This window comes from Lepidochelys kempii, chromosome 3 (assembly GCF_965140265.1).
Source record: "Lepidochelys kempii isolate rLepKem1 chromosome 3, rLepKem1.hap2, whole genome shotgun sequence".
NCBI lineage: Eukaryota > Metazoa > Chordata > Testudines > Cheloniidae > Lepidochelys > Lepidochelys kempii.
Window position 1 is genome coordinate 197,067,521 of NC_133258.1, and position 15,845 is coordinate 197,083,365.

General features: G+C 40.0%; 1 protein-coding gene across 2 annotated transcripts in view; it reads right to left on the reverse strand.

Moving 5' to 3' along the window:
- MACROD2 (mono-ADP ribosylhydrolase 2) overlaps positions 1 to 15,845 on the reverse strand; it is a 1,311,577-nt gene that overhangs the window by 6,995 nt on the left and 1,288,737 nt on the right. For both annotated transcript variants that reach the window (XM_073339563.1, XM_073339564.1), the window contains 2 exons: positions 4,109 to 4,195; positions 177 to 245 (listed from right to left, as the gene is read on the reverse strand). In XM_073339563.1, the coding sequence (XP_073195664.1) occupies positions 184 to 245; positions 4,109 to 4,195 (149 nt within the window). In that variant the 3' untranslated portion in view covers positions 177 to 183. The remainder of the gene's footprint in view (positions 1 to 176; positions 246 to 4,108; positions 4,196 to 15,845) is intronic.

Genomic DNA, 15,845 nt, shown 5'->3' on the forward strand with positions numbered 1-15,845 from the left:
GCAGGCTGAGGTCTCTGTACACCAAATCCCAGACCTTGTTTAACACTGTTTAATGTTAGACAGTGATTGGGTCATGTTTACACCTTTGGGCCATTAATACAACAGATCTTTTTTTCCAAACAGAATCTGCATGGATATGCATACTTGCAGAGAAACATTGGTCGTAGGAGACTTACCTATTTGTTAATCTTCCGGCTGCATTTCTGAAAGTTCATTTATACTTTCAACCTGACTATTCATTTCAGCTGAAAACAAAACAATAAGGTTGTCAAACTTCAGTCAAGTTCATCCTGGCAAGTAATAGCTGCTCCTAACCTAAGTGAATAGAGCACTAAAATATCTTTGCTGTAAGTCTTTGTAGCTTTCTCTTATATAAGATCATCTTAATGGTTTCCTTATTTAATGTAGATTATGAACAGTTCTGTAATAAGATACACATCAAAATTATTAGAGAACCTCTGAATCTAGATTTCCCCCAGACTTTTGGTTAGATCTGAATTTTCTCAAAGTCTCTATAATAGCCCAAACAAAAATCTTGGATTTGAACACCTTAAACTTTGGGAAAAGTTTGGGTCTGGATTCTGACCTGAACTTCAGAATTTGGACCCATCACGAATTACATCGCAATTAAATGCTGATCTCACATTTTTTAATGGTTTAAATAGTATAACATTAAATAATAAAAAAGCATCACACGCTTTTCATTAAATATAAAAAACAAGGTATAATTCAAAAGGAAGGCTGTCTCACTCTCTGTATAGTGCCAAAGGAACCACAGAACATATGGCACAGGAGATTTGTTCATGAGGTCCTAGCTATGCCTAAATAAAACGGGATGATTTCAGTGTGCACTCTCAGCCTTTGTTCTGAACTGCTTTATTTTTGTGGGTTTTAACAAGACTCTTTATGGTAAACCCATTTTTGTCATTTATTTTTACGGTAGTATTTAAGTGTTTGGTATGGGCATTTTTGTGCATCCATTGCTGACAGTTGGAGTCTCTTGGGAAAACCGTAGCATCCAAATGAAAGTTTTGAAAACTGAGCAAAAAGGAAAAAATGCCCTGCTTCAGTGTTGCGGGGTGTGAAGCTCCTTCTGACTCAATATCATGTCAATACACCTGGTCGGGTTTTGATGAGTTATTTGTGAATGATTCATCGTGCATATTCAAAGCAGACGCGGTAATAGCTCCTGTGGTGTAAGGAATGAATGTGTAATAGGAAAAGTATCCACTCCAGATTATGGAGAAATGATGGAACATGTGTTTAGCTATGGTTTGTGGATTACTCTTAATAGGCTTTTGCATAGCAGAAATGGAATGCACAATCAAAACCCATTAAGGAAAGGAGCCATTGTGCGTGTGCAGTAGCAGCTTTTTCAAAACCTCAAAATGTCAGCCAATTTAATGTGCTTGTTTTCCTGAGAATACCAAAAGACCTAGTTCATACGCTAGACTAATTACTTGTGAAATTTAATTCATTTCATTTTTAATTAAATGGATGTTTAGTTATATCAGACCAAAGCATCAAAACCTGGTAAGCCTGCCTTCATTTTTATTCCTGTGACAAGCAGCCAATCATCTCCCTGTGGACTGTGCAATCCTGCTCAGATGTGTGTGTGGGGGGTGGGGTGGGGGGGTGCTGGGGGTGCTGATGGGGAGATATACTTCACATTTCTCAGCAACCTCTTTGGGCGATTACGGAGCAGCACTGCAGGCTTTAGAGTAACAGCCGTGTTAGTCTGTATTCGCAAAAAGAAAAGGAGTACGTGTGGCACCTTAGAGACTAACCAATTTATTTGAGCATGAGCTTTCGTGAGCTACAGCTCACTTCATCGGATGCATGAAGTGAGCTGTAGCTCACGAAAGCTCATGCTCAAATAAATTGGTTAGTCTCTAAGGTGCCACAAGTACTCCTTTTCCTCTTACTGCAGGCTTTGACGAAAGTCCCATCCCATCCTCCTAGAGCTAGACTGAAGGTTGCAACAAGGACTCAAGGATTACAGTGCAGAACAGGGGAGCTCCACAGGACTTCGCTTGGGGTGCAGAATACCCACCAGTGAGAAAAACAAAGCCCTGCATGGACACAGTTCAGAAACTGTGTAAATTAATTTCACTCCAGGCAGAAATCTTGACTGGAGGTTCTCTGCCAGAAGTGGGCTTTGTCAATCCCCTGGACAAAGAGGTTGCAGTGGATATGCAAATGCAAGAGCAAGTCCTGAGAAGTGCTAAGCACCTGTAAATCTCATTGAAGTCTGTTCCTGAAGTGGGGCTAGTATACCCTGCTGTAAGAGCAAGAGTGCTATCCCAGTTCCCTTGAAGTTACTGGGAATTTTGCCATGGACTTCAATAGGGCCAGGATTTCACCCAGGGTTGGAGAGCTTCTAAAACAATCAATGGGTCATACTACAGTAACATAACCTTACAAGTTTCAGAGTAACAGCCGTGTTAGTCTGTATTCGCAAAAAGAAAAGGAGTACTTGTGGCACCTTAGAGACTAACCAATTTATTTGAGCATGAGCTTTCGTGAGCTACAGCTCACTTCATCGGATGCATCCGATGAAGTGAGCTGTAGCTCACGAAAGCTCATGCTCAAATAAATTGGATAACCTTACAAGTGTCACGGAGGGGATAGGTTAAGGGCCTAGGGTGTTTTGTTCTACATACCAAAAGGAGCATCTTGTAAGTCTGAGGCTCAGCCTCACAGGGCAGGTTGAGAATTTCACTGAGGTTGAACATAAACTCAGTGAACATCAAATGGGAAAGGGATTTTTAAAAAAAATGAAGATGGGAATTTCCCTACAATGTTTCTCTGTACAGAGTCTCCAAAATTGTCCCTTTAAATTTTTGTGGTTTTGGATCACTCCTCTGAGTCACTAACACTTCTCCCCTCAGCAGTGGGCTCCTTTGTGGCTCTCAACATTACTAGAGAAAGATTTTCCCATAGCTGGAGAAGTGAATGCATTCCCAGTCAGAGGAGAGAGGGAAAGCTTCGGAATAACCAAGCATATGGCCCATATTACGGAAAGCACGACAGCCGCCATTGGCTATGCTAGTGTGCCTCAGAGGTGGGACATCCTCTCACAAGCAATGAAACTATTTGCTATAGGGCAACTAGTCAGGAGTGGCAGTTGATAATCTAAATAGAGAAGATGGATAAAAGGGGAAGAAGAGAAACCTCTTGGTGGTGGTCATTTTTCCCCCCGAAAGATTTGTGTGTGTGTTATATTCCCAGATTACCAATGAAAGAAAGGTGTTGAATTAAGCCAATAATTGCAAACATCATTAGTTTCTTCAGATATTTTCTAATAAATATTTAATCCTTTTTATATAGTTTTATTTATATTCCCAGATTATTAAGGAAGGAGTGCATTTATTTATGGTCAGAGTAAGGTTGTGTTGTGACAAAATATTCATTTCTTTCTTTTTACTTGAGAGTATCTAGCTTATGTTCTTTATATGGATGGCGTAAAATTTGTGATGTTGTTAACTGTTTATTTCCTTGCTTTTAATTGCATGGCTTTTGCAAATGATGTGACCAGGAAATTGAAACAAAACTGAAACTTTGAAACAAAGTTGTTGGTTTTGGAATTTCCTAAGGTATCTTTTCATCTTTCTCTTATTCCTATTGTGTCAGTAAATCAAGATGCAGGTTTGTTTGTTTTTTTTTAAAAAACTGAAATAAAAGGAATGGAATGGTCACCACATTATTAAAGCAGTGAAAAGAGTGAGCAAGCTAATAATGGCTGGAAACCAACATCCATATTCTCTTAGTAAACTGTTGAAAATGGCCCTTTGGATGAGCCAATATTGAATATTTAGATCTGTATATCTAAAATATCAGCATTTATAAAGCACTTATCACTGTGGAATTGTACCTGAAATTGCAAAACCCAAGAGCTAGGATGCCTGGGGGTAGCTACTAAAATCTTTATATGTTTTGAATTTTATAATGGGATAAGAAACGTTAGAGACAGTTCACAATATTTGTTTTAAAAAAGGAGCCAGTTTCACACACACACGCCTTAGATAAGGCATCTCTACTAGTTCTATGTATTTAGTCAGCATGCTAGATTTGTGTTATGTGATATTAAAACACCAAACAACCATACCATCATTACTTGAAATGTTTTCTGTGTCACATGGATTTTCAACTGTCATTGCCTCTGCAGATAGCTTCCCTTTCCCTTGTGCTGCTCCTAGAAAAACGCGAAAGGAGAGAAAACATGTACACTATCTGATTTATGTATAATTCTCAAATTCAATGTGTGCATTTATTTTGATAATCCACTGATATGCTCTTAGCTATATAGACTCTGACGTTCCGTAGTGGCAGCCATTAAAGAAAAGGGCACAGGATGTAGGCTGAGGACGTGGTTTAAAGGAATTGCTTAAAAGTCTACATAGATCTGTGCTCTTTTTTTAAAGTGGGATTGTTAAAACCACATCATAATGTGTGATTTTGCCTCCCTGCCATTCTTTTCTGATCATTTTTGAAGAATCCCTTCTGTTCATAAAATGCATTGTGGATGTGGACCTAATCAGACATTTAAGGTTTCTCTATCTAGCAGAGCAAAAATAGATACACTAAGAGTTCATACACACTGAATAGTCATACACAACCTAGAATTGAAATGTATGAAAATGTATTTTATGGCTGGAACTCAACTTTTTTCTCTCTTCTGCCTCAGGCTTGTCTGGAAGCTCAGATTCAATCTCCTAGCAATATTATAAATGAAAAACATAGAAGAATTGCTTATGTTATTCCATTCATAGCTCTCTCCAAATTCTACCAGTTAGTATTGCTGAGAGACCAATTTTTAGTTAATTTCCATTATGGCACTTTGGTATTTGGTGGCAACTATAAAGCTCATCATACCTACCCTGTGACTAAGCTACAAGATTTCAAATGATTGGTTGCTAAGCAATTGAGAGAATTTGGTAGTTATTCTGAGATAGCAAAGTGTACTGAACATTGAAACATTTGAAAATGGAACACGTTTAAGTGGGAACAATTTATCTCTTCAACAACAGAGACAGAGACAGCATTCTAGAGTCATATAAACAGCAGTCCCCTCACCCTTTTGATAGAAGTGTAGGGAGGTTTAGTTTGTTTGTTTGTTTTTTTTTGTATTTATGAGCTTTGAGGTTATATGTTTATTCTGTCCAGAGACATGTATGTACCACTATGGCTGCTTCAATGAATTTGCTTTGCCATGGTACCTGCCAGAGAAAATGCACTGTGATGGAGATTTTATTCTCCTCTGCAATGCCTGCGGTGACAATGTTAATCTTTTAAGTAGCCTTAATTGCACTATTTATGGCGGTACTGTGAATAAACACAAAAGCAGCAACCAATGAAGCAGAGAATACAAAACAAGAAAACATAACCAAGAAGCAGCTTGACAGGATAGACTCAATTAGTCATTTGGATGGGGAAACAGGCAGCATCTAAGTGTCCATGTCTGAGCTGTCACCAACTACTTTGGTAGAATCCTTGACTTAAAAATCCTTCAGTGAACCATAATTTTAGCAGTTCTTCCTCCTTCATAGTTGTGTAAGTTAGTCCCGTCCTAGATGAATGAAATGCCTGTAAACATCTGTGAGTTTATAGTTTGCATGTCAGTGAAGTCCTGAAGTGACAAGTTTGTATGCATGTTAAAACGTCAAGACTTCTCCTGAGAATTCTAGATAGCAAATAAAGTTTTCCCCTGGAGGTTTGTTATACACCAGTGAGCCTAAACTTTCCACGCACTTCACCCATCTCTGTCTTTGACTCTCATGAAGGACAAAACCATGTCATTCTGATGTTGAGGCATACCCATATTTTGCCAGGAATTTCTCAAGTGCAAGACTGAAGGTGCACATTTAAAGTCACTAACCAATTTCTTCCGACAAAATCAGTGCGAAATTTGGATTAGCATGAAAACACTGTTTGATCAATGAGGATACACTGAATGGTCTTATCAGGGTCTTGCTACATTTTTGAACGGCTTATAGAAAGGGCTACTTAAAAAACAAAAACTCAGAAAAGCAATCATTCTGCAGTCAAAGCATCAGGGAGAGATTTCAGATGTTTCCTACTGAGTCGTCCCCAACATCTGATGTATGTGTTTGGGATCCCTGCTAAATACCAACGCATTCTGACTGACAGTTGATGCTTCATGCATCAGACTTTTCCTCCTTTAAAAGACTGTCTATTAACCATATAAACTAGACATGATATGACAGGCTATGCCTTGACTCCCAATTTCTATAACATCTAGAGATATCTAGTTGTGCTGGTATTGTCAGGCACTAAAGATGTCTGTGTGAAGTTCACAGGTTCTCTCCCAAAAACTCCCATTAGCTAGCCAGCATGCCTGACTTCACTACACTGAAGAAAGGTTTCTCGGTTTGAATTTCAGAAATTCTCCTGTGTAGCTGGCAGGCATACAGCATTACTGGCAGCATGCTGGGAAAAAGATAGAGCTAAATTAAAGGAAAGACTCTTGCTAATTAGGGCCTGGTCCAGCATGGGTGAAACCAGTGGGAGTTGAGGGCATTCAGAACTTCAGAGCTGGCACGCTGCATCTGGCAGGATTTGGCCTACAGAGAGACACTTGAGAGAGGAGCAACAGTAGCAAATAATAAAAAAAAAACCTCACAAGAACTATTTCCATGTTGTCTCTTTCACTTCCTTATTTCACAACAGAGCTTTCAAGGAGTTCTGGGTTATGCTTTAAATGGCCAGTGGTAAAAATCATTGTCAGAAGCAATGTTAGGACTCAGTAGTCCACAGAGGAAAAGGTAAAGGGGGATTTAGAGCCTTTAACACATACAACAATTCTGCTGCAGGACTTGTAAAGTGGCTCTAGCCTCTATCTATTACATCAGCAAGTTTTCCAAAGGAATGTGAAGCTCTGTCTATGTAAATCTTCATTTTGTTCAAACTAACTTGCTAGTGTGTGTGTGTGAGAATGGTAAGCATTCATTATACTGACATGCCGGTGGAACAGGTATTATTCCAAACTGCTTCTTTCCTGCTGTGCAATAAAATTGAGTGTCACAGAGAAATGAGTCCATTTCACATAAACAGCTGAATCGGATCAAAACAAGAACTGCCTCGACAAGCAATTTGTTCCATGGTTGTTTTTCCCCCCTTTCCCAGTTTGATTGCTGCTGCTCAGAGCACAAACAAAAAGGTGTATTGCAGGGCTTCTAGTAGGAGATGAGAGATACTAAAATGGAGGGAGCCTGGGAGATACCACTTTCAATTTCAATTACCAATTGTATTACTGACAGACTAGATTATCCTAACTCTTTGTAAGCTGGTTATATTACTAGGAAAGCAGTAAATGAAGGCAGGCATACAGTACAGGAAGGATGCTAGGATGTATGCAAAATGCCTCCAGCCAGCTTTTAAATACGTAAGGCAAATGTTTGCTCAGAACTTGGAAAATCCCATAGGTATTCTTTTTAAAATGTTCTCTGTGGTTACAATATGTCAATAGCTCCAAGCAGCTGCAGTTAAATACAATTATTTCTTTGAATAAATGAAGTCCTAAATTCACCTGCCGTTCACTCAATTAAATGGGAGATATGATGCATGAAGGAGAACACCCATTAGTATAGTTTTTACAAGTCTATGGGTACAGAAAAGAGATACCTAGGCTGATTTTTCATGTTTTCTTGATAATCTAATAATGAAAAGAAATAAATAGACCTCTTCACCCAAGGTATTATGACCTATACATAATTTTGCATCTATACACATTGAAGATACTAGGTAACTATATATTCTTACAGACCATTATATAGTCAAACCCATGAAACTCGCTATTACCAGATGTGAATAGCTCAATTAGCTTCTGCTATGCTGAAAATCAAAGCTTTGCTATACAGATATTGATCAAATTATACATGGAGGAAAATTTACATGGATGCTTTAAAATGAAATAATCAATTAGGCAAGTGTCATGACAACTGCTCACACACTATGGATTTGATCCAAGGGCCACTGACATCACTAAAACAATTCCTAATGGATTTTGGATCACTGACTGAAACCTCAATCCTGCAAAGATGTAGGTGCACTGTTGTACCCATGCACTACTCATTAGAGGGTCATGGACTAAGTTTATTTTAAAAAGTTTGCTTTAATTGCTTACATTATTAAACAAACAATTCCAAGATCAGTGCCCCCACTATGATATCAAAGACATAACATAATGCCTGCTCCTCCATTCCGAGAACTCTACCTTTCTTCCTGGAGAAACATGTCATACACGTTTACTTAACACATGCACCCCTCCACATTTGTATTGTTTTTTAAAAATGTCCTGATCCTGTTTAAGAGTTATCCAAGGCAGATATTCAGAGGAGTGCTTGCTCCTTCCTCATACATACTCTCTGCTTACTTGTGGTGAGAAATTGGACCAACTCCTGACCTGGCCAGCAATTTAACTTTGTAATCCTGCCCCACCCAAATTCACACAATGCACACTGGCAGCCCTGGCAATGGATAGGCATTCAGAGGTGGGCTTGGGATAGGGCCTGTGTGTTTCAGTGTGTGTCATTCCTTTTTCCTGATCCACCTGCTTCCTCTTTCTTGGATTCTTTCTACTTCTGGAATATGTGGATCAGGTGGCTGTGCAGGTGTGGGTCCCCAAGGTAATGGTACTTTGAGGAAATTATTTGGAGTCTATTTTGGGAACAAGAGAAAAGATGGCACTAATAGGATGCACCGATTCGAATTTATGAAACCACACTGATTTAAACCATAAAAGGCTATAATGTTATAAACATAGAATTATGATTTAAATTTGTTCCAAATCAAGTCAAAAAGTAAAAATCTTGAAACTGTTCATGAACCATAAAGAAAAGATAAAGAAAAGAGAAATTAGTTTAGGTCCACTGATACATTTTTAATTTATTTTTTAACTCTAATTAGTGTAAATTTCTAAAAGAAACGTTGTTTCAAACCAAAAAGCCAGAATTGTTCATTTGCTGAATGTTGAAATGGGATGTTTTGATAATTCTGAAACTTTTTTCTAACATTTTTTTGAGTCAAGAAATTTGTTGGAAACTGACTTTTTGCCACAAAAGATTTCAGTTTTGACTTCGGGACTTTTTAACGAAAAAATATTTGGTTGAAAATTCCTGACCAGTTCTGATGAACAAGTTAACTAGAGCTGAGTGAACACTACTTACAGTAATCACTTAGATTGCTGAATAAATTTGCTACAGCTGTGTTCAACCCCCTTTTTGAGGTCCCTTTGTATAAACATTTCAATTGATAAGTTGTTTCCAGACACATTAGCTGACAGAAACAGAACATTTTAAACATATTTTACAGCATACTTGTGGGAAAGTGAATTTTCAATTTGTAAACATGAATTATCAACAAGAACACTGATTCCCATTGATCCCACCAGGCAAGAGAAATACACCATGTGACCTGCCTGTCCAATTAAATTGCTCACATTTAAAATTCTGAATTGTGTGGTTTAAATCTGGTTCCTCTGACATCAAGGGCAATGGGGCCAGGATTTCACTCTAAATATTTGCAAAAAGCACACTTACTAATGACTGGAGCTGACTCAGAATTTGTCACAAAACTCTTTTTTTTAAAATGGAAAATCTTGATGCACCAAAAGGACCTGAGAGTCCAGGATGGAATTTCTGGTCAAGTCGAGACACCTACCTCAGAATAGCCAGTTGGTTAGGGTATTCACTTGGCATGGGAGATACTCGGTTTCAAACCCTTTTCTGTCTGATTTGAAGCAGAGATTTGAAACAGGTTCTCCAACAACCTAGGTGATTGCCCTAAGTACTGAGCTATAGAGTCAGTCTCTCTCTGGTCCAATTAATATTTAATTAATTAATTACTCATATAAAGTGGAACAGCTCAAACAGGAAAGATTTAGACTGATTCTGTAATCTGGTGCTTGCCATGGATGTGAGGGATCCAGGTTCAATTTCCTTCTCTGAATCAGGGAGACATTTGACATTTGAACCTGGGTCTCCCACATTCCAGCTGAGTATTCTGGCATGAAAATCAAACGATATCGCTGGAGATTTTTAAGAGCAGAGAGACAAACACCTGTGAGGGATGGTCTAGATAATACTTAGTCCCGCCATGAGTGGAGGGGACTGGACTAGATGACCTCTTGAGGTCCCTTCCAGCCCCATGATTCTATTTGTGTTCTGACGCAGGACATAAAAAATAAAAACCAAAATAAAAACAAAACAAAAACAAAAAACCAACCCTCAATTTTTTCCCCTGAATCCAGACAGCCCTAGTAATGAGCTACAGACCAGTGTTTCTATCTGTAATTGGATCTACTTGGGTGTTGGAAAAGACACAGAATTATTCACAAAAAACTCTGACCAATATTTGTGGGCAATGAAAACAGTAATTCTGAGAAAATATATTCTGTTCATGGACAATTTGGAAAAAAAAGATAAAATTTCATTATTTATTATGAATTACTTGCTCAGCTCTAGAAATAGCTTACTCATTTCAATCATTGTTGGAAACATCTTTCAAACCTCAATTTTTGTTTATATAAGAATATGAAATCTGTGTTGTAATTAGTCTGAATGATCCAGTTTCCACTCTACCTATTACATAAAACTTAATATCTCAACGTTAGGTGTAAATATACTTCTCCTAATTAGGTAAAACACTGAAAAAAGGGGTCTTTATTCTTCTGGCTAAAAGCTAATACTGCAATTTTTCATCCACAGCCACAAAAAACAAAACACAAACTCTTCCGACCCCCCCAGCTGCATTGTCTTGTCTGTCAAAAACAATTCCATTTTTCTTATTTTTGCAAGTAGGCAGAGTTGATTTTTTTTCAGTCATTTCACTGTGGCTGTTTGCTAATGTTACTGTCAAGCCTTCATATACTTTGTTTACTGCTTTGTTTTTAGTAGCATTATAAATGCTGCCTTGCTTAGAAATTGAAGCTTTCCGTGCCACGAGAGTGAATTTGCTCAGTTGGACTCATGTTTGATACATCCCTTCCTGGTGACCTACCTTTCTTTGACCAGACCGATATTATAACTCACAGAAGATTCACGCTACCTACTTATATACCTACTTATATATCATCAACCATAATACTGATAGTACCCTGAGACTGAGGACATTCCAATACCCTTTTTGTTATAATTTTGAGAAACTCTATGGACAGATACTCTCCCTTACAATCACCAACCATAGGTCAGGAAACCACAGCTGAACCTACAGGAGCTGAACCCGTGTAAATTTACATACTGCTGCTGAATGCAGCTTCATTAGTGACAAACCTCACCATCTGCTAATCGGGAGCGTTTTACCTTGATCAAAAACTCAGCACTTAGGCATTGCAGGATGAAAGGAAAGAAATGCATGCAGATTTCAGAGGCATTTGAACTTGCTGTGACATAAGCTCATCTGTTCCTTCGAAAAAGGCGAGTGCTGTCTCTTGATGCCAGGCTTGGGATGTCAAGACTAGTGACATGCACACAGCAGCTCCTTAGTGTTGGAACAGAAAGTTTACCATCACCCTCTGGTGTGCTGGCCATGTCATTAGGCTCCCTATACCTCCAGTACAGCAGGCATCATGCCAGCTGTGTGTGTCTGTGCATGTGGATCTGTATCTGAAAGCCGAAGCACTGCGCTGACATTTATAGAAGGGGTGGCTGCTGCTCCCAAGCACTGTTATGAAATATGGAAATGGCCGATTTTAAAATGTAACTTTGAAAGTGTCTCAAACTAGCTTCTCCCCCTTCCCTTCCAGGGAACACACTCTTGGTAAATCCCATTATGCTTCCCTTCTGTAAGGTGGTGGTAGTAATGGGAGGGCAATGAGGGCTGTCTCTCATCAATATGCTCCCAGAGGATTCACACAAATTGGGTGATTCTCAGCTCAGTAATGCCCATCAGGAACTCTTTGTATCTTTTGTCTCTCTTTAGCAAAAGCATAAATCTATATACACAGAAGGCTCTTAACGAATACAGGGGCATGTAATTTTAAGAAAAGTCCTTTCAAGTTTTCACTCTAATGGGGTCTTAGCTGTATAAGGGGCCATGGTGGCACCAGCTTTAGTTTTCTTCAATAGTTCTTGATATGAAATCTCTCATCAGAAAAGCACTTTACTGTAGGGAATAACTAAAATGGAGTGCTCTGAAGCTTTTGTTAATGCTTAAATTGCTTCTCTATAACATGACTAAAATGTTGCCTGCTTGTATTAAAAATCATAGAATTAAGACACATTATCTGCCTGAGGAGTTTTCAATTTAAGGACCCACTGCTGTAAGCCTTGCTCCTCCAAGTAATCCCTATGAAGTCATAATACTTTCAGATCACACTGGGGCATTAAGAAAATTAATGTTTGTACAAAGAAAGTGATACAAAAGTACAATGATTGTTTCCTTTTCATTTGGTTGGTAAGCTAGACGCAAGCACATAATATGCATTTTCATATGGCTAAATATAAATATATACATCTGAGAACAAAGAACATAGGCCCATGTTTACAGGTCTCTCCCGGCAAATCTGAAAGAGATTTGGGAGTTGTGGTGGCCAATGAGCTGAATATGAGCTCCCACGGAAAGGCTGTTGCCAAAAGGACTAATGTGATCCTCGGATGTATAAACAACGGAATCTCAAGTAGGAATAGAGAGATTATTTCACCTCTGTATTTGGCCCTGGTGTGACTGCTGTGAGAGTACCATGTCCACTTCTGGTGCCCATAATTCAAGAAGGGTGCTGATAAATTGGTGAGAGTTCAGAGAAGAGCCATGAGAATGATTAAAGGATAAGAAAAGATGCCTTATAATGATGGAGTGAGCTCCTCGAGTTTATTTATCTTAACAAAGAGACGGTTAAGGGGTGATTTTATTAGAGTCTAAAAGTACCCACATGGAGAACAACTACTTGATAACGACAGGTTTCAGAGGAACAGCCGTGTTAGTCTGTATTCGCAAAAAGAAAAGGAGGACTTGTGGCACCTTAGAGACTAACCAATTTATTTGAGCATGAGCTTTCGTGAGCTACAGCTCACTTCATCAGATGTTTACCGTGGAAACTGCAGCAGACTTTATATACACACAGAAATCATGAAACAATACCTCCTCCCACCCCACTGTCCTGCTGGTAATAGCTTATCTAAAGTGATCAACAGGTGGGCCATTTCCAGCACAAATCCAGGTTTTCTCACCCTCCACCCCCCCACACAAATTCACTCTCCTGCTGGTGCTAGCCCATCCAAAGTGACAACTCTTTACATAATCAAGTCGGGCTATTTCCTGCATAGATCAAGGTTTTCTCACATCCCCCCCACCCCCATACACACACAAACTCACTCTCCTGCTGGTAATAGCTCATCTAAACTGACCATTCTCCAGGTTTAAATCCAAGTTAAACCAGAACATCTGGGGGGGGGGGGGTAGGAAAAAACAAGAGGAAACAGGCTACCTTGCATAATGACTTAGCCACTCCCAGTCTCTATTTAAGCCTAAATTAATAGTATCCAATTTGCAAATGAATTCCAATTCAGCAGTTTCTCGCTGGAGTCTGGATTTGAAGTTTTTTTGTTTTAAGATAGCGACCTTCATGTCTGTGATTGCGTGACCAGAGAGATTGAAGTGTTCTCCGACTGGTTTATGAATGTTATAATTCTTGACATCTGATTTGTGTCCATTTATTCTTTTACGTAGAGACTGTCCAGTTTGACCAATGTACATGGCAGAGGGGCATTGCTGGCACATGATGGCATAGATCACATTGGTGGATGTGCAGGTGAACGAGCCTCTGATAGTGTGGCTGATGTTATTAGGCCCTGTGATGGTGTCCCCTGAATAGATATGTGGGCACAATTGGCAACGGGCTTTGTTGCAAGGATAAGTTCCTGGGTTAGTGGTTCTGTTGTGTGGTATGTGGTTGTTGGTGAGTATTTGCTTCAGGTTGCGGGGCTGTCTGTAGGCAAGGACTGGCCTGTCTCCCAAGACTTGTGAGAGTGTTGGGTCATCCTTTAGGATAGGTTGTAGATCCTTAATAATGCGTTGGAGGGGTTTTAGTTGGGGGCTGAAGGTGACGGCTAGTGGCGTTCTGTTATTTTCTTTGTTAGGCCTGTCCTGTAGTAGGTAACTTCTGGGAACTCTTCTGGCTCTATCAATCTGTTTCTTTACTTCTGCAGGTGGGTATTGTAGTTGTAAGAAAGCTTGACAGAGATCTTGTAGGTGTTTGTCTCTGTCTGAGGGGTTGGAGCAAATGCGGTTGTATCGCAGAGCTTGGCTGTAGATGATGGATCGTGTGGTGTGGTCAGGGTGAAAGCTGGAGGCATGCAGGTAGGAATAGCGGTCAGTAGGTTTACGGTATAGGGTGGTGTTTATGTGGCCATTGTTTATTAGCACTGTAGTGTCCAGGAAGTGGATCTCTTGTGTGGACTGGACCAGGCTGAGGTTGGTGGTGGGATGGAAATTGTTGAAATCATGGTGGAATTCCTCAAGGGCTTCTTTTCCATGGGTCCAGATGATGAAGATGTCATCAATATAGCGCAAGTAGAGTAGGGGCTTTAGGGGACGAGAGCTGAGGAAGCGTTGTTCTAAATCAGCCATAAAAATGTTGGCATACTGTGGGGCCATGCGGGTACCCATAGCAGTGCCGCTGATCTGAAGGTATACATTGTCCCCAAATGTGAAATAGTTATGGGTAAGGACAAAGTCACAAAGTTCAGCCACCAGGTTAGCCGTGACATTATCGGGGATAGTGTTCTTGACGGCTTGTAGTCCATCTTTGTGTGGAATGTTGGTGTAGAGGGCTTCTACATCCATAGTAGCCAGGATGGTGTTATCAGGAAGATCACCGATGGATTGAAGTTTCCTCAGGAAGTCAGTGGTGTCTCGAAGGTAGCTGGGAGTGCTGGTAGCGTAGGGCCTGAGGAGGGAGTCTACATAGCCAGACAATCCTGCTGTCAGGGTGCCAATGCCTGAGATGATGGGGCGCCCAGGATTTCCAGGTTTATGGATCTTGGGTAGTAGATAGAATATCCCAGGTCGGGGTTCCAGGGGTGTGTCTGCGCGGATTTGATCTTGTGCTTTTTCAGGAAGTTTCTTGAGCAAATGCTGTAGTTGCTTTTGGTAACTCTCAGTGGGATCATAGGGTAATGGCTTGTAGAAACTCGTGTTGGAGAGCTGCCGAGCAGCCTCTTGTTCATATTCCGACCTATTCATGATGACAACAGCACCTCCTTTGTCAGCCTTTTTGATTATGATGTCAGAGTTGTTTCTGAGGCTGTGGATGGCATTGCGTTCCGCATGGCTGAGGTTATGGGGCAAACAAAAAAACTTCAAATCCAGACTCCAGCGAGAAACTGCTGAATTGGAATTCATTTGCAAATTGGATACTATTAATTTAGGCTTAAATAGAGACTGGGAGTGGCTAAGTCATTATGCAAGGTAGCCTGTTTCCTCTTGTTTTTTCCTACCCCCCCCCCCCAGATGTTCTGGTTTAACTTGGATTTAAACCTGGAGAATGGTCAGTTTAGATGAGCTATTACCAGCAGGAGAGTGAGTTTGTGTGTGTATGGGGGTGGGGGGGATGTGAGAAAACCTTGATCTATGCAGGAAATAGCCCGACTTGATTATGTAAAGAGTTGTCACTTTGGATGGGCTAGCACCAGCAGGAGAGTGAATTTGTGTGGGGGGGTGGAGGGTGAGAAAACCTGGATTTGTGCTGGAAATGGCCCACCTGTTGATCACTTTAGATAAGCTATTACCAGCAGGACAGTGGGGTGGGAGGAGGTATTGTTTCATGATTTCTGTGTGTATATAAAGTCTGCTGCAGTTTCCACGGTAAACATCTGATGAAGTGAGCT